The sequence below is a fragment of the Octodon degus genome, unplaced genomic scaffold, assembly GCF_000260255.1.
Source record: "Octodon degus isolate 3935 unplaced genomic scaffold, OctDeg1.0 scaffold00111, whole genome shotgun sequence".
Taxonomy (NCBI): domain Eukaryota; kingdom Metazoa; phylum Chordata; class Mammalia; order Rodentia; family Octodontidae; genus Octodon; species Octodon degus.
Genome location: NW_004524687.1, coordinates 4,349,931 through 4,373,778, shown reverse-complemented (window position 1 = coordinate 4,373,778; position 23,848 = coordinate 4,349,931). Strand labels below are relative to the sequence as shown.

General features: G+C 44.9%; 1 protein-coding gene across 3 annotated transcripts in view; it reads left to right on the top strand.

Moving 5' to 3' along the window:
* The window catches only part of Dapk1 (death associated protein kinase 1), a 210,393-nt gene that overhangs the window by 142,548 nt on the left and 43,997 nt on the right, over positions 1-23,848 (top strand). For all 3 annotated transcript variants that reach the window (XM_023699135.1, XM_023699134.1, XM_004639380.2), the window contains exons 10-19: positions 1,180-1,269; positions 3,045-3,137; positions 5,496-5,615; positions 6,042-6,140; positions 7,245-7,343; positions 9,066-9,164; positions 10,141-10,338; positions 11,708-11,905; positions 16,978-17,076; positions 19,600-19,677. In XM_023699135.1, coding sequence (XP_023554903.1) covers positions 1,180-1,269; positions 3,045-3,137; positions 5,496-5,615; positions 6,042-6,140; positions 7,245-7,343; positions 9,066-9,164; positions 10,141-10,338; positions 11,708-11,905; positions 16,978-17,076; positions 19,600-19,677 — 1,173 coding nt within the window. The remainder of the gene's footprint in view (positions 1-1,179; positions 1,270-3,044; positions 3,138-5,495; positions 5,616-6,041; positions 6,141-7,244; positions 7,344-9,065; positions 9,165-10,140; positions 10,339-11,707; positions 11,906-16,977; positions 17,077-19,599; positions 19,678-23,848) is intronic.

Genomic DNA, 23,848 nt, shown 5'->3' with positions numbered 1-23,848 from the left:
TGCACTTGTTAGGCAGGCACTTAGACCACTGAGCTATCTCCCCAGCCCCTAAAATTTGAATTTCAACAATGTAAATTTTATATAAAAATCTGGATTTCTAGCTTCTCTTGAAAAAATGTGAAAATCTCCCAAGCTTAAGTCCCTGTGCCACAGGCCCATGGGGCATGACACTGCCACCTTTCACTAGGGCAAGTGGCCATCCCTAACATATAACACTTACACATTACCTGCCTGTAGGCATTTGAGTTAAAGAAATTAATGTTGATTCATCCTCAAGTCAAAAGGACTGAAGTCAGGGGATGCATTAATTTCCCATTGCTGTGACAAAATACCTGAAGGAAAAAGGCTTCTTTCAGCTCATGGTTGGTCATTGCTCACTTGGCTCTGCTGTTTTTGGACCCGTCATGAGACACATATGTGGCAGGCCAGAGTAGCTCACCTTGTGGCCTAGAAGGAAAGAGGGAGGCAGGGAGGGTTTGGCGTCCCCACACCAGCAGCCTGACCTCCTCCCACTAGACTGCCACCACGTTCCACCATTTCCTGGAGCACCACAGGCTGGTGACCACACCTTTAACATATGAGCCTTTGGTGAGAGAGTTAAGATTCAGACCATATCACGGCAATATGACAGTTACAGAACAAAATCATGGAACCCACAGGTGGCATTCTAGAAGTAGGCTGGGGACAAGGAGAGGACACTGCCTGCCTAAGCTATCCATATTGTCACCTGCTTTTTTTGGATGTGAGCCCAGTTTCTAAATGTATCTATTGAACTAGATATATGCAGTAGAAGGAATTCAAGTGCAGTAGAAGCCACCAAATTTACACGCCTGTGAGGTTCCTTCCAGCTTGAAATTGCTTGACAGTACCAGGTTCAGAAACTTTGTGCCTACCTTGCCATCTTCAGACTATCAGTATGGAAAGTTGTAAGTTGTGGTTTGTTTTGACAACAAGCTCAACTTATTTACAGATCCAGTTTTTATGGATTATATTAAACCTCCAGTGAAGAGCTCTATTGCTAAGACTAAGTTCCTAGATTTTGTGTTTTCCCAGCTTGTAATTTTAGGAAGGCAAAAATTTAAGCTCATTTAGAATAATAAGATATTTTTAAAAATTGTCATATAACCCATTTCTGTAGTTGGAGAGCTCTAGATTTTTTTTTCTCAATTTTCATTTTAGCCTAAAGATACACAACAAGCACTTAGTAGAAAAGCTTCCGCAGTAAATATGGAGAAATTCAAGAAGTTTGCAGCCCGGAAAAAATGGAAAGTAAGTGATTGTTATTTTTCTCTCATTGCTGGAATACCTAACACCCAAAATCAAGGAAAAAAAGGCTTATCTAGCTCAGTTTGTGGAGGTTTCAGTCCTACTTGGCTGGCTCTAAGGCAGAGTGGCACATGATAGAGGGTAGCTGTTCATGGATGCAGAAAACAGCAAAGACCAAAGGGAGGAGTAGTGGCTGCAGTTGAGGCAACTAGCAAACTTCTCTTCCTTCCTTATGTTACATTCAGGCTTTCCGCCCCCGCATGGGTGTAGCACTCACGCCCATAGTCCAGCAGCCCTTAACACCCATCAGCCCAGCATTGGATCATGAATTAATCACACACTCTAGAAGCCGCCCCATGACTACATGAAGCTTTGGGGGAACAAGTAGACACAAATCAGTACAGTAAGATTGTTTGATGTGGAAGGGTTAATAAATTGTTTTTCTGCATTAGTTCTGTCTAGTCAAGGTTCATCTCTTCTGATATTGGCAATAGGAAAATAAAATAATTTTCTTTTTCATTCGCTGTATTCCTCTGCACCATTACCCTACTGTTAAAGACAAGCAGAAACTATTTAGTCTGTTCTAACTCTCTCTAATGTAATTTTGAAATTTCTTTTGTCAAATTAATTCCAAAGCAATTTTTATCAGTATCATAAATTTACAATGAAGTCTTTTTATAAATATAGCAAGAAGCATTTTAAATAAATTTGTTCTTTAGGGTAAACGGCGTGCCAATACATTTTTTTTTTTTTTTTTTTGGAACCGGGGATTGAACTCAGGCCCTTGTGCTTGCCAGGGAAGCGCTTATTCCACTGAGCCATCTCCCCTGCCCCGCCAATACATTTTTATCAGAGTGTATGTAAATGATCTTTTTGTTTCCTCCTTGGTTCCTGAGGGGCTGGGACCAGATAGGGACAGGAGCATTAGCAGTGCAGCTATTTTACTTTCTTAGGGTGGATGGCCTGTGCCCCAGTGTTTCTGGGACAAGAGCCCCTGGTACGAGCCGCCTCGGAGCAATTGAAATTCAAGTTTTGGACTGTGATAGGTGGCTTAGTATTGCCACAATCATGGCAAATCCAGAGGAAGCAAGCGCTGCCTGTGTCTCCTGGCACTGGCCAGCATATACCTCCTGTTCACCCCCATCAAGCTGTGGGTGCCTTGATGGAGCTAAGCACACCAGAACTAGACTCTGAAGCCCTTGCTGAGGCTTAAAGGGTAGAGAACTACTGGAGTGTCTCCTCTTTCTGCTTCTGCTTAGCTGGTGCTTCTGCCTTTGAGCATTCATACATGCGTAATAAATACGGAAATATCTGTCCTGTAGACCAAGGTATCCCACACTAGCTCATCGATAACTGTACGGGCTCTGATAATCACGTTATCGACCACACTGCTGAGTCCAGGGGCCACTGTATCCTGTGTCCTAAGCTGCTGGCCCTGTACACTGCTGCTTGAGAGACCTACAAGCAGTTTGCCGGTGTCATTACACTCCTCAGAGAACAGAGGAGCAAGTATGGAGAAAGAGGGATGCAGAGTTCTGCAGCTCAATAATAAAATGCAGAAGAATCTCTATCAGATTGTCTGATTTGTAAGACCTTTAAAATTATTCTTCAAGCAAATATAGTACAACTGTCGTGGGATCACCCATCCCCCAGAGAAGGCATGCTGTCAGCAATGAATGCCACCTTAAAGACTTTGTTATTTGCAATAATTTGGATGGTGTTGTGTAAGCTCCCTTTCTTCCTCTTCCCCTGACTTTTTGTTGTTGTTATTTTTAAAGCAATCCGTTCGCTTGATATCACTGTGCCAAAGACTGTCCAGGTCATTCTTGTCCAGAAGTAACGTGAGCGTTGCCAGAAGTGATGATACTCTGGTAAGCAAACCTGTGTGCTTTGGTGAGCCTCTTTCTTGCTGCTGTGTAGTTGAAGTGTGTACATTGTTCTGGTTCTTCAGCAACCCAGAAAACCAAAAGTCATTGAGGTAGCTGATTTGATGTCCTCTGTGGCTTTTCTCCTCCTTTTTTCATTTGGGTGGTACCTCTCAGGCTGCTCACTCTCTTCCTCACACCATGTATCGTGTACACATACACACATGTATGTACGCATCTCCCTCACTCCCACCCCTGTAAAGGAGAGCTTAGCAGTGGAGAAGACCAGAGCTTATTCTACTTTGAAGGAGCTAAAATGAGTGCTCTCAGTGGCCATGTACAGAAGGGGCAGACCATCCTCACCTTCTTCCCCTACCCCAGGATGTCAAGGAAAAGGCCACTCTGATGGCTGTCATGTCAGATGAGAAAACCACACACTTGGTTTACTGACATTTCATTGCCCAAGGCCCTTGAGAATAGCACCACCTTTTCTCCCCTTAATCCAAGCTGAAATGCAATCCCAGTTAGCTTTTCAGATATAACTAACAGGTGTGCATTCAGCGCAGCTCCCCGGACAAACAGCAGGGCTTTGTTGCTGCTGGAGGTGAATGGGACTCCAGAAAGGGTGGGCGTGTGAGGGTGAGGGAAAGCGCCTCGTCCTGTAACTGAGTACTCAGAGTGGAGCTGCGGACTGCACAAGCACAAGCACACACCAGCATGCGCTAGCTCTTTTCTTCTCTGAAGCTATAGCTTTACTACACCTCCACACCTAGTCCTGTACAGTAAAAAGAGATAAGAGATGTTAAAAGAAAAAAGCAAGTGGGATGGGAAATAAGTTAGGAATAAAAGGGAGAGGAGAAAGGAGGCCTCCTTGGGAATTGTTTGAGGGTAGCTGTGGAACCAAGAGAAAGATGAATATTGAGAATCTGAGTAGGATAATGTGAATGACTAAGGATTGTAAATTATCATTCTGCGTAATTGGCTAGAAGAAAAATACATGCATCACAGTGAAATGCTTTGTGTAAGAGATCCCGGTAAGGGAACCCTCACTCCCAGAAGCCAGTATCACTCCTTGCCTCTGTGTTAGTCTTGAGGATTTGGTCTCAGATTCTATTTTATTTTGTCCACATAGCCCATTTAGCTAGCATTTCACCCCCATGCAGGTGACTCCTAGTCCTCTATTTGGATTGTGATAGAGGAGCAAAACAAATGGTATTGTTAAACATACAGTCTTAGTTACTTTTTTCACATTGTTGAGACAAAAATGCCCAACACCCAAAGTTAAAGAGGGATAGATTTATTTAGCTCACAGTTCGTAGAGGTTCAGTCCATAATTGGCTGGCTCCAAGGCTAAGTGGCACATGGAGTAGAAGAAACAATTCATGACAGCCAAAGATAAAGGAGACAAGCCTCTCTATGTCCCTTATATTATATTGAGTCTATGGGGTTAGGGCATTGGCAGTCCAGTCACTGGACTGATCCTAACATTGAACCATGAATCAGTCACACAATGTAGATTCAGCCATTTCTGGAAAAGCCGCACCTGTGACTGTATGGGGCTTTGGACATCTAGACAAGCCATAACAGGGTTTTTCTAGGTTATTCTTTAGTTTAATGGACCTAGTTTGGAAATACCTTGTTAAAAAAATAGCAAGGTGGCAAAGAATTAACAAACTTTGTGTTCAGTACCCTGCAGTTATCTCTCCTTTGTGATTAGAAATATGCCCATTTTCTTTTTTCTGACTTCTAGCTTTATGTTTTTCCCCTTATGATCAGGCATCAGAGAATTTTGCCATCTTATTTTAGCCATAAAGAAGACATTACAGTGCTTGAAAACATTGATTCTATAACTTAAGAATGTATCTTATCCAAATATACTATTTTGGGGCCAGAGAGATAACTCAGTAAGTGCGTTCCTGCAAGCGCAAGGTCCCGAGTTTGATCCCCGGTACAAATACGTTGTTTCCTGGGGGTTACGGTTTTTCTTTTCCTTATCCAGAGAGTCTGTATTTTACATGAAATTCCCCATAGTGGCTTCTAGCACTGTAATTTAACAAATTTCTATGATAAACACAAAGGTTTTCCTGTCATCATTGTTCAGAATCTGAATCTTAGAAGCTCTTTCCTGTATGGGTTATGGTGCAGGTGGCACTGGCTCAGGTAAAGAGTAGATAGTGTTAGCTGGCAACATGAAAAGGGGACAAAGTCACCTCCCCATTCCCTTCATGACCAGGTGCTTAAGGTAGTAAATGGCTCACTTTCCTCTGCTATTCCTTTTAACTAGTAAGCAGTGTCTTTGCTAATGTTGGTAAAAACAGGGCCAACAAGCTGCTCGTTCTTTCTGTTCTCACTGTGTCGCTCCAGGACGAGGAGGACTCATTCGTGATGAAAGCCATCATCCATGCCATCAATGATGACAACGTCCCAGGCCTGCAGCACCTCCTGGGCTCACTGTCCAACTATGATGTTAACCAACCCAACAAGGTCTGTTTCTCCTCAGCCAGGGAAGTGTCAGTGATGTACACCACCAAGCCCAAGTGTGGAATGATACTAGGTGCTTCTCCATTCTCCCCTCCAACTGGAAGGCCCTAACACAAGGAAAGTTGTTCCTGTTCAGAATGATTGCAGTTACCTGCATTGAGGGCTTGCCTTCATTTCGCTGTTGTACTTCCATCCATGGAATGTCAGGCCTGCTCATCCTGCAGATGACAGTGCCATTTGACTAGGAATCCAAGAGAAGCATTGCTTTTTGTTCTGCTGTGGTCCTGCCACCCACCCATAACACTGGGCCTGAGACCTGGGAGGGCTGTGTAGCTCGGTTGGGAGGTCAGAGAAGAGGCGGCAGTAGCAGTGTAGGCCTTTTCTTTTCTATCAGACTTGAATAATCACTGTTTTTCTCCTCTGTTCCAGCACGGGACACCTCCATTACTCATTGCTGCTGGTTGTGGGAATATTCAAATACTGCAGCTGCTTCTAAAAAGAGGCTCAAGAATTGATGTCCAGGATAAGGTCATAACTGTGTTTTATTAAAAAATGAATATATTTTTAGTTGTAGGGGTACTAGAAAAAAATGTATATCTAATGTCCTAATTCATCCCCCAGTTTCCTACAAAAGTGAATTATTTAAATAGCCCATGTAATGTATTTCCAAAGATCCATTAGAAAATGTCAAATGTTTTTTCTCTTCTATGGTTCAGTATCAGAATTTCTTTGTACCTACCTCAGATGTTGCTTCTCAGCAGTGTTAGATGTCAGAGTTGCAAAAGTTTTCATTATCTACTTAAGTTATTCAGAAAAGAATTTGGCATTATGAGAGTCATGGCACCCAAGTATGAATGATACCTTTTGAGGTATGTAGCCCAGAAGTATAGACCAAATTAGTAATCCTTTTGGTAATCCTTACAGTGAATCTGTCCTCAGCTCCCACATATGCCAGCAGCGCTGTCAGGGGGTGAAATCTGCCTCTTCACAACATAGTCAGCTCTGTATATTCATGGGTTCTGCATGGGTGAGGTCTGCATCCCTGGATTCAACCAACCATGGATCAAAAATACGTAGAGAAAAAAATGCAGAAAGGTTTTCATCTTGTTCTTATCTAAACAATATACTCTAACAACTACTTACCCGGATTTCTATTCTCTTGAGTATTACAGTTAATTTAGAAATGTTTAAGGTATTCAAGAGGATAGGAACAAATAAATAAAAGTAGGCAATGGATCTACATGAATTCCACATCATTTCCTAGAAGGGGGTTGAGCAGCCATGGACATGGGTGTCTGCAGAGGGCCTAGCTCCATCTGCAGGTACTGAGGGAAACTGGCTGAAGAATTCAGTCTTTTGCTTTCAAGTAATTGCAGATTTACCAAGGAACTTACAAAGACAGCACAGAGAATTCCTTTGTACCCTACACATAGCATTCCCTAATGCTAATGCCTTACAAAACTATAGTACAGTTGCTAAAACTGTGAACATTGAAGAACTTTTTTTCCTTTTGGAAGTGGCCTCTTTGGGTTTGTCATTGTATAGGAAGGGAAATTGAGTGGTTCTGAAGGAAACATGTGTTCAGCTCTGTCAGTTCTCTGCTGTTGTGACTCCACGTTGGTCTTTGTGCAGGGTGGATCCAATGCTGTGTACTGGGCCTCTCGGCATGGCCATGTGGACACTTTGAAATTTCTCAGTGAGAACAAGTGCCCTTTGGATGTGAAAGACAAGGTAAGGGGTATGACAGGGGTACCAGGACCCCAGAGTGAAGGTTCAAGACCAAGAGCCTCCTGCAGAGAGTTTAAAGCTGAAATTTCCTTTGCCTGTGACTTGGTCTAATTTTGAAATCTGTCTTACAGTGAAATCTGCTAGATAGTTGTCACACTATGAGAGCACTGAATTATCTTTCCCATGACATGAATACCCCAAGTTCTAACAGGAAAGCAACTAGAAAGAGACCTGAATCTTGGAATTCTGATTCACTTCATTCTGCTAAACAAATACCTATCATTCTCTTCCCTTTGAAAAAGTTGACACTGCTGACCCACAGTCACCAGCCCTAGCAGATTAGGTAATAATGCACACCAAGTAAGGCTTTGTGGAACCAAGATGCTAGCTAACTTTTTGATTTATCAGTATATACATCTGTTTTATTTAGTTCATAAAATAGTCCTGTGCCTGACTAACCCTAGGATTTTCTACTTTCTTATTATTTATTCTGCTATGCAACATTTCAGGCAAATGTTTTCAATGCTTATAAATTAATTTGCAATGCTAATTTAAGGCTGCCACTTGCAGTTGAATGGGTTGTGCACTGTACTGTTACCTAAGGAATGACATTCACATCAAAGAGACCATGTTAGCAAGGTATGAGAGCACACCTCTGTAATGTTAGCTGCTATAAAACTTGAGGGAGGAGGATCCTAAGTTCAAGCCCATCCTGAGAAACAAAGCAAAACCTTATCAGCAGAGACAGGTTGTGTTAAGTAGCTTTTGGTCACTATGAAAAAATAGCTGAGAAATTATCTTAAAAATAGGAAAAGTTTATATCAGCTCATGCTTTCAGAAGTTTCAGTCTGTGGCCAGTTGGCTGTGTTGCTCTGGAGCCTGTGGTGAGGCAGAGCGTCATGGTGGGCAGAGTGGCAGGATACAGCTACTCACATGATAGTGTCCTAGAATGACAGGAAGTGGCTGGGGCCAGCGTCCCTGCAAGGACACATGCCAGTGAGCTGACTTCCTTTCCCCGACTCAACCTAACTTAGGTTCACCATATCACAGTGGTGCTATAGGCTGGCCCTGAACTCTAGCACATAGACAGACCTTAGGGGATGTTTAAGATCCAAGCCATAATACGTATATCATGACATAGTTCTTGGCAGTTGATAACACAATGCCTTACTTTCTCTCTTTTTAGTTTATTCAGATGGGGGCAGAGGCAAATATAAGTAAAGTATCTTAGAGGATTTTGCTTGTTCTTTATTCACAGAAAGTTGTTACATGATCTGATAGTGATGATTTAACATCTCTTAAGAATAAGAAGTAACTTTCTAAGCATAGGCAGGTCATAGAATAAGAAACTTTTTAATAAATAAAACTATACATTTAAATAACTGCAGTAAGATGAACCTAATAATTAAAAAGGATATTTGTGTGTCTTAAAGCTGACAGCTACAAGTATCTGTATGTCATGAAGGCTCAGCATGCCATCATGGAAAAGGCAAGCTGTCTCACTGTGTGCACTTGGGATGTCACTAGACGCGTGAGCTGTTGTGTCCCTCAACTCCACTACAGGTGGATGCCTGTCTCTGGGCCCCTGGTCCATCTCCAGGATGTGTGATCTGAGGAAGCGGGTGCCACCAAGAGGAGGACATGGGCATCCTGGAGGAGTGCAGGCCTTGCATTTTGGCCTCCACTGCCTGCTCACTGAGTGGGCTTGGCCTGTTTCTTTTGCAGTCTGGAGAAACAGCTCTGCACGTGGCAGCTCGCTATGGCCACGCTGACGTGGTTCAGCTTCTGTGCAGCTTCGGATCCAATCCTGACTTCCAGGACAAGGTAGGTTGCAGTGGCCGATGTGCGCCCTGTATACCGTGCAGGCAGGAAGATAATCGCTGGCATCTTTGGCGTTTCATCCAACTTAGACTTCTTACTGGTCCTTATTGAGGGCACATAGTGAGAGCACCCAGTGTAGGAGAAGTGTTGGCGCCAGGTTCACGTCCTAATGCTGCACTCCTTCATTTAATCTTGGGGAATACTGTGAGGTAGTCCACTGGCACTGCCACCCTCATTTGACAGATGAGGCACTGAGGGAGAGGAAAGTTCTGTGACGTGCTCAGCTCTCCTAAATGGTTGGAGCTGGGCTCAAACCCAACATAGTCTGGTTTCAGAGTTCACACTGGTCACTACCAGGACCTTTGGCTCACACACAACTAAGTGTTCCTGTTGACAGTGAAGGTGCGGACCTCACAGTGCTCAGAAACCTCCAGGCCAGCCCTTTCTTTCACTACTTAAAGCATAGATGTTTGATTGCTTTCTTGCCAAAGCAATCATGCTGCTGTGACTCATCTTTGTGTTATATATGTAAGGGAATGTTAAGGCAATAAGACTTAGAATTCTTGCTCGGAGAAGTGCCCTCTTCCTGTTAATAGTTTCAGATGCAGTAAAGGAAGACAGTTTCACCAGTAAGATTTACTACACACCCACCCACACAAAGGCTGTGTTCAGAAAAGCTGAGTTGATTTCCAGTGGCTCCCCAAAGTTACTTGTTAGTAAATGCCGAGAAAGTCAAATTCCTCCGATACAAATTTTAAGGAAAGCAAAGTAAGAAAGGAGAGATACTGAGTCTGCCTCTTACTGGTCATATCTCACACTGGGGTTTTTATTTTAGATAAATATTTTGCCCCAATAGCTGGGAGCTCTTACCCCTACCACCTGCCTTGAATTTGCTCCTGAATTCCAAGTTTCTCACCATGCCTCTGCTTTCCTTCACATCGTCGTGTTACCCTTCTCGGTGTGCTGCTCTCTGGGCCAGGAAGAAGAAACCCCCCTGCACTGTGCTGCCTGGCATGGCTATTACTCCGTGGCCAAAGCCCTTTGTGAAGCCGGCTGTAACGTGAACATCAAGAACCGGGAAGGAGAGACGCCACTCCTGACAGCCTCTGCCAGGGGCTACCATGACATTGTGGAGTGTCTGGCTGAGCACGGAGCTGACCTTAATGCTGCCGACAAGGTGCGTTATGGAGGAGGGCGTCCCAGTACAGGGAAGTGATCTGGGGGCCTCACGGACTGCAGGACTCCTCAGTGTGTTTCTGCAGACACCAAGCTCTTGAATACAACAACTTGCAGTTATCTTTTCTCTGTCTTAAAGATGATGTGAACTTTTCTAGATTTGGTGTAATACGTAATATTTATTTGTAGCATGTAACAAAGTTTATGAGTCAGTCCAACTATTTTGGCCTCTTTTAATTTTACCCTTTGCAGCTTCTGAGCAAGCGCAGTGCTGGGATGATCATTAAATCCCAGACAAATCTCTTGGAGAACTGAAACTGGAAATACACTATTTTTAGGTTCACAAAGAAATAGGTGCTTTATTACTCCCACCACTTCCTATTTTGTAAAAAGATGATAAACCAGTCTTACTTATCTAGCAATTTAGGTTCTAGACTGGGTGTTTCCATTTTAAGCAAACTCAGCATAATCTGCTTTTATTGTGAATGTATACTTTAATGTTGATGTTGCCACATATAGTTAGATTTAGGATATTGTAGTTAATATATGAAGTTCTATTTGTGAAATGTTGTCTTGGTAGGAAACACTGGTTCTCTGGAGGGACAGTGTTGCCCATAGGGGACTTTGGACCATGTCTAGAGACATAGCTGGGTTGCCACACTGAGGTACACTTGCTACTGACATCTGGTAGATCAGGAACAGTGGTGGGGAGCCTCCCAGCTGTGCTCTCTGGCTCAAAATTGTGAGAGTGTTGAGGTAGGGAATCTGTGGTACAGAGAAGCTTCAGAACTGTCTCACTGAGGCCTGATCTCAGCACACCTACTCCCCAGGGAGGCTGTACTGAGTGGCATGAATTCACAGGCTCGTTCCTGTGGGATGCAGAGTTAAGGAGGTTATGTCTGCCAACATGTATATGACAGCCCTGAGCAGATTATTTCTTACTGTTTTCACACAGTTTCTCCTGCTATAAGATAAAAAAAATAGGCTTCTTGTCTAGAAGTTAGTGTTGCTGGGCAGATGTTTCTAGAAGTATGTTTTTTAATACTACATTAAACTAGCTACTGAAGTACGAGGGATTACTTATGTGTGATAAATTCAGAGATGAAGTGTGAGTATTTTCCACTTGGTTTCACTGCCTGAGTCTAAATCACTCAAGCTCATGCTCCTTTTAGGCTATGGTCATTCAGAGCCGAGCAGATAAAGCCTCTCTCACCCTCCTAGAATAGTCAATAACTGCTTAAATCCTGCTCTAGGCTGGTGCTAATGGTCCTTTTGCTAATTAAGCCTTAGCTGGTGATGGTAGGAGAGGTGGAGGAGATGGGGGCCCCCTGCCTAAGTGCAAAGCACTCAGGGCCTTGGTTTGTTTCCAGGATGAGCATATTGCCCTTCATCTTGCTGTGCGGCGGTGTCAGATGGAGGTCATCAAGACTCTCATCAGCCAAGGGTGCTTGGTCAACTTCCAAGACAGGCACGGCAACACCCCACTTCATGTGGCCTGCAAAGATGGCAACGTTCCGATCGTGGTGGCCCTCTGTGAAGCAAATTGTGCTTTAGACATCTCAAACAAGGTAAGTGTAGAGGATAAGATCCCTGCAGAATCCACCTGTGTCTGTGTCCCTGTTTCTGGGTTTGGGCCAAGTTTCTGTTTGTGTTTTATTATTCAAAGTGAATATCACCCATATTGACTTGTTTTTTGGTTTTTGTTTGTTTTTTTGGCAGGCTCAGCCCTCCCTGTGGGCGGGGTGGCACGGCACCTGCCTACACTTGCCTAAGCAGGCACTTTAGACCGCTGGGCTATCTGAGCAGTCTTGGACTTAGTTTTTTGTTTTGTTTTTAAAGCTAGTCCAACTTTACATGTGACTTTTGGAGAGTTTCCTGGAATAACAAAAACATTACCATATTAACAAGTACTTTCTTTCTGACTGGCCCACTGGTGGGCATTCAGGTGGGGGCGGGGAGAATATGATGAGAATGGGTACATGCTCCTATAGAGAATGCTAACGTGGTACAGATGGGGACATCTGTCAGGAGCACTAAGTCCTCAGGAAATTCTTGATGACATGATTTGATCGTGGTTCCCAGGACCTTGTGCCTTCCTTGTCTTTCTCCATTGGGAATTCTGTGGTCAAAAGTTCCTCACACTTTTTATGCTAACTACTTTGGTAAGACCAAGGGGAGGCTATCCTCTGGCAAACTAAAAAGTAAAAATAATAAATAATGTGCTCCCAGGTTCATAAAAATTTCATATGCTGATTTCAGAAGTTGGCTACCCATTTTTTCTGAATCCCACTGAGATTTTCATCACCAAATAAGATGGAACATTTAGATACACATGCCATTTTAGATCTGTAACTATATGAATGGCAGGTATTCTTTTGCTATGACTGTATTAAAAATAAAGTCCCAGCAGAACTGATTTAATTGCAGGAATTGTCTGTTTATAAATGCCATAAACAGTGCCAGCACAATTTTTTCAAAATTTGTTTGAGGTAAGATAGTATCTAAAATAGCCAGAGAATTATACTTCTACAGAAAATTATTCTTCTTGCATACTGTATGACTAATTGTAATGGAAGTTACCTCCTGTTGTGGGAGGTAAGAACGAGACACCCCAGGCATCAGCTGCTGGTGCTGTCCAGGTTTACCCCGTTCTAATCTTGCCACACCAGTTATGCAAGTGGCTTACAGGCCAAGTGTAATAGTATATAGCATCAAGACTTGGACTTTTTTTCTAGGATGCTTTACATGCATGTAAAGTGGTTTCAAGGAATGTCGAGCCCTCAGTAGACTTCCTTTAAACTTGGTGACTGTGTGTACAGTGGGCCTACTGTGTGCACAGCTTCTGGGGATGCAGCTCAGTAATACAGCTCATTTCTTACAGGGAAAGGTCTGGGTTAAATCTCCTGCAATCCCCCAAAGAAGGTAAACTGCACTTGCTAAACATGCCCTTTAAAAACTTAGCAAGACAAATCCCAGACTTCCTGTTCAAAAATATGAAAAAGTGTGTGACTTGGAGTGCATGCTTGATGCATGAGGCCCTGGGTTCAGTCCTGAGGGCTGTACAAAAAAAAAAAAAAAAAACAAAGCAGAACAGCCTGGCTTATTTGATAGGAAAGTCTACATTTTGGACACTGCAAGTGCCCATTGGTAGTTCATAAGTGCTGCTATGAACTTTCATTTTTAACAATATGACACAGTAGTCACACAAGTGGCATTCAATACATGGTTTTGGTATTAATTTGAGCTTAGAAGAAGTCAGACCTGTTAGTTCTATAGTTAGAGCCTCTCAGAACCAGCAGCAGTATTTAAGGCTCTCACCCAGACCCCCTTAGTAGGGAAAATGTACTGGCTGGCACCAGCTCTGTATTCGGGGGCGCTGCAGACAGGCACTGTAGATTGTCTTCGTTGCTGCTCTGGTTGCTTTGCTGCCCTTTGGAAGGGGTGATGTTTCTCTTAATTATAGTCTATTTCATGTAACGAAATCCCTAAAACTGAACACTTTATAAAAGAAACAGGTTTATTTAGTTCCTAGTGTTAAGAGAGTGAAAGTTCGAGATCAGGTGGACCTATAGCGTCAGCTCTGGGGAGGCTGTTCGGGCTGCATGTGGTGAGGAGAATGTCATCACATGACCGGGATGCAAGGGGCCAGCCAGAAGGAAGGCAGGAGGAGGGAGAAGAGAGGAAAAAGCTGGAGGAGAGAGGAATATCATGTGGCAAGAGAGGGAGCAACTTTGCAACCCACTATTGTAACCAACCCATTCCTTTGAGGCCTAATGCACTATGGAGAGAGGCATTTGTCCCTCTGAGGGTGATGCCTGGAGGCCTGACCCCTCATCCTGTGCCAACCTCTGCAGGCTCTGTTGTTTCCTCAAACTATTAGCTTGGAGCAAACCTCAAGCATACAGACCATTGAGGGATAAGATCATGTCCCAAACCATAGTACTCTTATTTTTCTATTTCTTCCCATTGTTTTATTATTATTATTTTCTAAAGACTGATGATAGAAACTCCTGAGAAGCTTAAATAAGAGAAAGGCATTCATTTTCCTCCATGTCACATCGCATTCAGCTTTGCAGAGACTCACTCAGCATTGTCCATTTGGATGTGGCATGGGGCATCCAGTCTTCAAGCCTGTGGTAGTTCTCTCCCCGTGGTGTTGCCTCTCCTTCTACTAGATTCATATTCTAGAGGGCAGATGCTTTCAGATCCTGCTGCCATCATAGTGTGAGGCAAGACTGTGTCACTCTTTGATGTCCACTGCTGTGGAAGGAAAATACTGTCCTACTTCACTCCCTTCATTTGACGTCCAGGAGCGTGGCTGTTAATCCAGCCTTGTTAGAGAACATGCTGGACAGGACGAAGATGACACAGAGTGCGTGGCCTTTACTTGCTGGCACCTTTCTGGGCTGGTTCTAATAAGTAAAGGTGGAGAAAGCATGTGGCTGACACACTCCGGTCCAGGAGGAAGGGAGCTCTGCACACATCAGGCCTGCGCTAATGCTTTCCAGACAGCACGATGCCAGACGCAGGGAGAGGTGCTCGTAAGTGTCAATGGGTTGGCATGCCCTCAGTCTGCTTTTAGACAGGTGTGTGCACATCTGGGAGCAGCAGCCTATCACATTGTTGTCACTAAAGTGACAGGCTCAGGGGCTATGGAAAGCACAGAAGCTGCACTGTGGACAATATAGAACCAGAGAAAGCTCTCAGAAATATTAGTACAACCATGGCTTTGACAGATGATAACCAGAAACCCACTTTTGGACAGAGGAAAGCATGCGAATCCATCAGGACCCTATTGGACACACAGGGGCTGGAATGTACTTACTTAGGGAAGAGGTTGGGGGGAAAGGTGAGGAAGCCAGGCGCAGATGGGGTGCAGAGGGCAAACTGCCTGCACTGTCGTGTTGAGGAGTTTGAGTTTTGCTCTATCCAAAATGGAATCTTCACAACTGCCCATCTTCTTGTCCCTCTCCCTCCTTCTATTTGAGCCCATTGTTTCCCTTCTGTCTATAAGACTGTGATCAAACCTATATCTTCCTTACATTTTATCACCCAGACATTTTCATCCAGATCTTCAAAATCTGTTTTTCTTCTTAGCTCTAGGGCATTCAGAACTTTTATATCTGCTTTCTGAATTACTATAAAGATGATAGTAAACAAAATGTGAATGTGTGCATAGACTGCAGCATTATTTGCAGCAAGGAATCAGAACCCCTTTCCGGTCCATCCCAGTCAAGCTGGCCAGATAAATCCTGACATGGCCATGCACCAAGTGTCATTTGGCTGTTTAGAAGCGTAACAGATGTAGTTACCGATAAGGAAAAACATTCATAGTCTGCTGTTGGGTGAGTGAGACAGAGTGACAGGGGCTGCAGAGTACGTCTTCCCTAAGTCACTTATTTCTTCCGAGGGTTCAGAGGTGACAGCTTGGAAGGCAGTGCCCTGAAATGGGAAGCAGAAAGTGCTCTGAGCGTGGGAATGGGTGAGCAGAGGTGGAGGGGGGAGGGAGACTTGTTTTCTTTCGTTTATCCTTCTATATTAGCTGCATATTTCAAATGAACATGTATTAACTTCACAATAAAAACCAGTAAGTACAAAATAAATAGCATAAAACACAGACCCCCAAACTTTAATCAGTTCACAGGTCCTTAGTGCCTCAGTAATTTTTGTTCATGGCTTCCCTGAGTGAAAGAATATCTCTTGATTCTGTGTCTTAGTGCAGTCTGCACACCCTTGAGTATGATAAAATACAAACATGGAAAGAAAACTAGCACCTTTGTCTCATTATGTGAGTACTCACCTCAGTGTGCCTGTTGGATACACATTCATCCAGCCTTGCTCAGAGTGGGCACTCCACCTCCTCGCCTGCTCCCCTTGAGTTTTCAGAATCCTTACAATCATAGCAGCCGAACTCTAAAGGCTGGGTTGTAGATACAGAGTCCTGGAAAGCATGCCAGAGCAGTCCAGTGTCGAGACTCGGAGAACCTTGAGTTAATAGCTCTCCTAGGGTGCTAACAGGTGGTCCCCTCAGAGCCCTGAATTCTTCCTCATGGCCCCTATGAATTTACTGCAGTGTCCTGAGCTGCTGAAGCATAGTAGCTGTGCCCTAGAGTTTTCCCTCGTTCCTGTCTTCCACCTCTTCCTCCTTGGCTGTGTCCCAGTGCAAACCTAGTATAAATATTGCTGGGACTTGGGGCCCTCGTGCTCCTGACCTATGCCTTCTTCTGCCAGCACAGCCAGAGACTTATCTTTGACAAGCCTCCTGCGCTGTCATCTTTTGAGCTCGCATTTTGAAGTCACTTTTCTAACTGTGCAGTCCTTGAAAATCTTTGACCTGGCTGCCTCCCTTCCTTGGTGGACCCCGAGCGCTTGTGTGACGCCTCTCCTGGAACACACGCCCTAAGTGTCCTCCACAGCCAGGAGAAGTGAGTCAAATTGTCTTAATAACAGCAGCTGTGAGCGAGGTGGGTGGCTCTCACCTGTAACCCTAACTACTCAGGAAGCTGAGGCAGGAAGATTACAAATGCAGGGTCAGGCTGACCTGGGCTACGTAGTGAGACCCTATCTCAAAACTTTTAAAAAAAACTTTAAAAATGAAAGAACAATAAGAAGACTTTTCTGGTATTTTTTTCCCTTCCAGTATGGACGGACACCTCTACATCTTGCAGCCAACAATGGGATCCTCGATGTGGTCCGGTACCTCTGTCTGATGGGGGCCAGCGTGGAGGCGCTGACCTTGGTGAGTGCAGGGTGCTGGCTCTGGCGCAACAGAGCTGCTGGGGATTTCTGTGCTTCAAGGGCACAACAGAAAGGAATTGCTCCGTAGGCAACTGCATTCTGAACCAACAAGCTGCTATTAAGCTTTTCCTCCTCCATAGTGGTTATATAAACACTGGCCCACACAACCCAGTGTAATATCTAGTTAATATTTCATCCTCTTCTCATGCACCACTCTGCCTGAAAGCCCCACTGGTTCTCCCTGGCCTTTCAACTTTCCATGTTCCACAGCAGCTCTGCAGTTCCGTTAGATGTGTGTCTCCTTTCTGTGAACACTGCCCTTCAGCCCTAGGACGCAGCGCTTGTAGGAGATGGTGAAACAGCAGCCGTCAGTGTCTGCGCAGGCAGCCTGCCTTTGCTTAATGCTTAAATAAGACTTAACAAGCCCCACTGCATCCCCACTGCCCACACAGAACTAGGCTGTCCCGGGGAAGAAACCTCCTGGTTCACATTTTACTTACCCAAGAGGTTTTGGTTCTGTAGCTCTAGTGACATTTTGTTACTTGCATTGTTGGTGGCTCCCAAGATGGTTGACTCCAGGCTCGTTCATGGAAGAGTCCTGAGCCTCACCCACCAGAGCTCTGTGGGTAGAAGGTAATTTTCTGCAGGGATCAAGGTAATTTAATCTGGTAGCCCACCTCAGCGTCTTGTGATGGGAAGCTAAGCCTATCTTTAGAGATTATCAAGGATTTAGCACACTGTAGCCCGTGGGGCCAGATCCAGCTGCTGCCTGTTTCGTACTTTCATTTTCTGGCTGACATGCTCTAATGTCAGAGGTGAGTAATTGCAACAGAGACAACATGGCCCACAGAGCCAGATATGAGTCTGATGTGGCTCTCCAGAGAACCTGCCTGTGGCCTGTGGTACAAGGTGATGTGGCCCTGACCGTGCTTATATCTCTGCCGCACCTCACCCACCCCTCACAGTAGTAATGGGTCTGTTCTGTGCATTGTTGGACCCAGCTGTCCCTCAAGCCAGTCATTATCAGTTTTGGCACGGGGACTGTCCTCTTCTTAAGGTCTCTCCTCCCCCACTGCAAATCCATGCAAGATACAGAGGCAGAACCCAGCAGTGCATAGAGCTTCTCGGCTGGATGTGCCATTGTCAACCCTGCCCATTTGTGTCTGATATATAGCCCAGGTAGTCCAAAAGAATGCATTTTATGAGCTAAACGTTTTTGCCACAGTTACTGTCTCATTAAATAAGCAAAGACAGCTTTGAGGATCATAGTATCTGACTTGTGTACTCTGGCCCTCTGGGCCAGGGATGCTGATGTCCATGGCCCCCAGTCTCCACAGGTGTGCTTGTGAGCCTGAGGCCCCTCTGTGCTTGCCATGCCAGCCATTTCCTTGGTCGGTGCTGCCTCAGGCTGCTGGCCCTCAAGAGCAGCTCTTGCTGTCTACCTTCTCAACTCCTGAGAACCTCACCTGCCACTCTCCCTAGCTGCTGGAGTTGGCCTCAGGGAGCCACACTCACTTTATCCCTACTGTGCCTGTGCTCTGTACCAGGCGCAGCTAACAAGGAGTAAAATAGCATTGAGATAGGTGTGTTCCCCAGAAACTCCTACAAAAGGAGAGATAGACACTGACCTGTGTCATACATTGGCTATGCAGTCATGAATGGGACAAGGCTAACAGGAAAGGGCAGCATCTCAAGGGAGCTGAAGGGCTTGAAGGTGCTCCTGATAGGAGCCAGGTCCCATAGCACAAGGGCAAGTGGCAGGAAGAGGGTAGAAGCCTGAGCTTGGTGGCCACCAGTGCCTCTCAGGAGCTGGAGGAGTGTGCAGGGCTGGAGGTGGCCTTCCCAGCTGGGGGCTGGAGTCTTCCTCCTAGAGCAGGGCCACCATTAGCTGTTCTCAGCAGGGTGGGGCGTGATCATGGGGACATTCAGACCTGTGCTGATACATGTGTTGGACACATGCATGTTGTAGAGCAAATTCAGTTAGCACAAAACTGCAGCCCTGTGAAAACCGTGCAATGAAAAAGCAAACACGAAAGTGTTGCAGATCCATAGATCTTTGTAATATGTTCACTAGAAATCTTCAAATCAGAATCTGTCCGACTAAGACTTCCCCTTTGGAATTAGTAATTACCAGGAGCTGGCTTCCTACAAAGGCTGTGTTTGGCTTTGTAAGGGTTGTGAGACATGAGTTTGCATGCAGGAGATGTAAAATCTTAATGACAGTCTTGATTGTCTGGATGATGGGAGAAGGGGACCCAGGACAAGGGGCCTGAGCCAGTCCATGAGTTTTGACAGAAGCTCACAGGCCATGGTGTCTCCGCCCTGTACCAGTGGGTGCTCTGTTCCCATCTCTTCCTTTCCTGAGCAGTCAAATCAAACAAGGGCCTTCAGCGAGGGCAGCGCTCCTGCTCTTTGTCCGCTTTATTTGCTACTGCTGCCTCATACCAGCAGAGGCCATGAGTGGTGTACACCCAACTGTCTATTGCAGAGGAAAAAAATTTTTCTCATGATTTTCCTCCAATAGGATGGAAAGACAGCAGAGGATCTTGCTAAGTCGGAACAGCATGAGCATGTGGCGGGTCTCCTTGCAAGGCTCCGAAAGGTGAGAAACCCAAGAAATCTTTTTACCATCTGAAATTCTCTATACTTGTTTTTATGTACAAAATTTCCAGTCTCTTCCCTTATAAGCCAAGGGGATAAATAAAGCTTTAAGCACAGGTATAGGAAGAACATCTACCCTGTCCTGTACTTTGTGTATCAGCTGGTAGACATGCGTAAGTTCTCCGTCAGGTCTGTTTTCTCTTCCTTGGTTAGACTTGAATGATAATTAAGGGGCCAGGGAGATGGCTCAGTAGAATAAGCACTTCCCTGCCAAGCGCAAGAGCCTGAGTTCAATCCGCAGTTCCACCAAAAAAAAAAAAAAAAAAAGGAAGAAAAATAATTTGGTCTCTTTACTGTGTTGTGCCTGGTCTCCCTCCCCGCACCCTTTTCATCCTAAGCAGCCTCATAAAGTGGACAGATGAGAATGCTGGCTTCGTCTCTTTCTGTCCTTCTTTGTGTTTTGAGCTTCCAGATTCACTTCCACTCCTGTTTAACAAATGTCGTTTTTCTAAGGTTTACAAAAACGTGACAAGGATAAGAAAAGCAAGTGTACCACTCACACCCCACATAACTATGTATCGAGAGACCTCACTGTAGCCATGCTCTTTAAACTGGAAACTCATGCACAAAGATATTCATTAGTTATTATTTAAGATGCAATAATCAAAATTGGAAACTTTAGATTAGAAACAGTAATGTCACACAGTCACAGAAGAGAATGTTTCTTGGTCTTTAGAAATATGTTTTGGAGAGATTTTAGTCTCAAGAGTATAATGCATAAAGTGTCCCTGAGCTTCAAAGCAAAAGAATTGCGTGCACTTTATAATCTCTGCTATGTTAAACACGTCTAGAAGAATATGGTGCCTTTTATTTTTGCTATTGTGGGTTATTAACCTTTTATTTAAACATTACTCTATCCTTCCAAATCTGTTCTAACAATCATGTAATAATTCAAAACAAACTTTCTAGAAATAAAAAGATGATTTAGTTAGGTTTTTGAAAATATATTATCCTAAGTAAGTTCAAAATGTCCCCCAAATTTCCTGCCATACAGGCAGAACTGTGGCTGCAGGACAGAAGATGATGTGTTTGTTACCTCTGAGCTCCATTAGGAGTTTGATTGTTCGTAATTGTTTCATAGCCCTACAGAGAGAATGAAGATTGGGACAATTTGTTTCCTAGTACAGGAGAAAGACCCAGCCTTTTCAAGTGCCTATGAGTATCTTAATCTCTTCTGAGCTGACCTGGTGGGGAGACATGCCATTGGGTCATGGTTGTACACCCTCGTGCTTTAGATGCTGAGAGGGGCTGTGGAGCACTAGGTGGAAAAATAATGAACACAGAGCTCTCCCAGGCCCCTAGAGAGATTCAGTTCCCCCTCTTGTTGAGATTTCAGAGAGGGAGGAGGAATGGGGGAGAGAGACATAGAGACCAAGATCTAGAAAAACATCCCCACAGTAAGGTAACTTTTAAGATGAAGTTCCTAATTTTTAAATTAATTTTATTGAAGCAGTGTTAATCAGCCAAACAGAAGAAAACTGAGGCCCCGTTTGCAGCCTTCAGCTTGTGCTGCAGCACAGAGTTGGTGGCCTTGGTCTGGCTACAGATAGAAAGGCTGTGTTCTGTTGGTAAGCCTTGAAACATCCATCAGTAGTGAAAAGACAGATGCAGTCTGGCCTTCCCACCGCCTCCTGCACTCCACAGTCAGGTCTCTTTTAAGAGCCCAGTGGTAGAACGGAACACTTTCTTGAAGCCTGGGGAGAGGCTTCCCAAGCAAGCGAGCACCATCCCCAGCTATGCAGCTGTGCTTCACCAGCTGTTCTCAGCCTCCCAGAACTCCAGAGCAAGACTGCAGCCCCTGCTGTCCCCAGAAACCACGGCCCAAAGTGCCGTCCTCTTCAGGTCTGCCAGCCCTTGTCAGCACCCACCATGGCCAGCACCCTTAAAACTGGGCACTCTAGAAAATGCAGTGGCCACATGTTTCCAGGCCTGGGATGCTGATACGATCCCAAAGCTCCTAGTATAGAGCGGGGCCTGTGAGTCTGTGCAGTCAGTTCCTCTGTGTGCAAAATCAGCTGCAAACACCAGTCATCCAGTCAAAGGGACCACAGCTGGAGACCACCTTCCTCTGGCAGAGGGACAGATATTTTCCTGCATTCTGTTGTGTCTTGCTGCCCACCCACCCCGAATAGTATGTTCTTTCATTTAAAAAATAGATTGCCAGGCTGGATGCAAAACTAAATGTACTTTACAATAACAAGCCAAAAATAATAATAAATGCTCAGGAAAAAAAGGAATAAAAGAGGAACAGAGCAAAGATGTCGGGGTTGGATTGGCTTTTGAGGCACAAGGTCTTTCTCCCTTAATCTACTACCCAAGATCTCTGAATTGTACTTAGATTGCTATGACAGTTAGAATATAAAGGAAGAGGGGCATATGGGGTGCTCCCTCAGGGAAGCATGGCTAATTGCTTTGCAGCCTAGAATTTTAGATTCAGTGTGAAGGGGAGGCTCTTGCACTATTTAGATTCTTCCACTGAAGAGGGGAATAATACTGTTTGAATTTTATCATTATCCTATGATTTTTCTCTAAATGAGAAGTGAAGGCAAAAAGAGTTTTCTCTGTTTGTTTGTCTTATTGAGACAGGGTTTCACTGTACAGTTCTGGCTGGCCTTGAACTCTCAACCATCCTCCTGCCTCAGCCTCCTGAGTGCTGGGATGACAGGTGTGCTCCACCGAGCTCGGTTTTAACACTTCTGACTCAGACGTCATTCCTTTTACCCCCAGAATCCATGGAGACCCCTCTTGCTTCTCTCGGAGAGGCAGAGCATGGCATGACGGCTCAGACACAGGCTCAGGCTCTTCTCTTCCAGGCCCACTTCTGCGAGAGTCTTGCCAGATGCGCCGGCCAGCAGCCAGCTGCGCAAGGCCCTGTGCTTGAATGTCTAGAAGGGAGGACAGTGATGAGGGTCGGACGGGCGGATGCATATGACGAGAACAGCATCTGCACACAGCAGGCCGGCTGCCACTGGGCTTGGCCATGCACAGCACCCTTGGCGTGGATGCTGTGGTGCCACCTTGGCCTAACAGCCACCCTTCAGCTGTCTCTGTGGCTGGCACTATACCCGAAGGCTTGTGGAGGGGTGTTCTTGCGGCAAGCACCTGTGCTAATCGGTGCAGAGCTGACACTCTGGCCTCAAGTAGAAGTCATAGTTTGGGTGCCCTTTCATTGGGCATGAGGCTGTTGTACGGTGGATTGGTTACCAGCAAGGACAGCAGACCTTCCACACACCTGCTGCACCTCTGTGACTGCCTTCCGTGCAGTACAAAGATTGCCTTGGTATGGACCCAGCTTCCTGTTCCCTTCTCCACTTCAGTAAGACTGATAGCCAGCAGCATGGGCACACATCTGCCATCTGGGAGGCTGGGGCAAGATCACAAGTTTGAGTCCAGCATTGGCAACTTGGCAACCTGCTATCAGAATAAAAACCATGACTGGGAGTCTAGCTCAGTGCAGAGGCCCTGGGTTTAATCCCTGGTACCACAGAGAAAAAACCCAAGAACTTCATGTTTGTCTGCCTTTGTCATCTTTCAAATGACAAGATAACAGTTTCCCAGTAGCCAAAAAGGAAGAGAGCTCTGCTAAGCATGGCTAATCACATTCTGTCTTTTTTTTTGCTTTTTGATGTTTTGTTTTTAGTAAGTCCCAACATAAATACCTGCTTGGCGTGAAAGTGCTCCCAGTACTGGAGTTCGACTGTTGGAAATAATTGAGCTATCATAGCCACATCCTTGGGAACCACAGGGTGAGAATCCTGGCAGGCTGAATAGTACCTCCAGAGAGAGCCAGGCAGTAGTAAGGTTGTCTGTGATTACAATCGGGGTCTTAGAAGAAATCGTTCACAGCTAGGTTGCAAAGGAGCTTCAGAAAAGAAATGTGGTAATTCTCACTTAGGAACATTTATTGTTATTTTCCTCGTCAGTGTCATTTCTTCATCTGTTCTCCTGTGCCACTCACAATGGTAGTATTTGGGGTGGTGGGTCCCTGGCCTGCATGCATCTTATGTCAAGCATCCTTTGCCTTACTTCATTGTGAAAACCAAAAGATGTGTCTGCACATTTCCGACATGCCTCCAGCAGGGGGCCCTTCTGCAGACTTATCACAGGCTCAT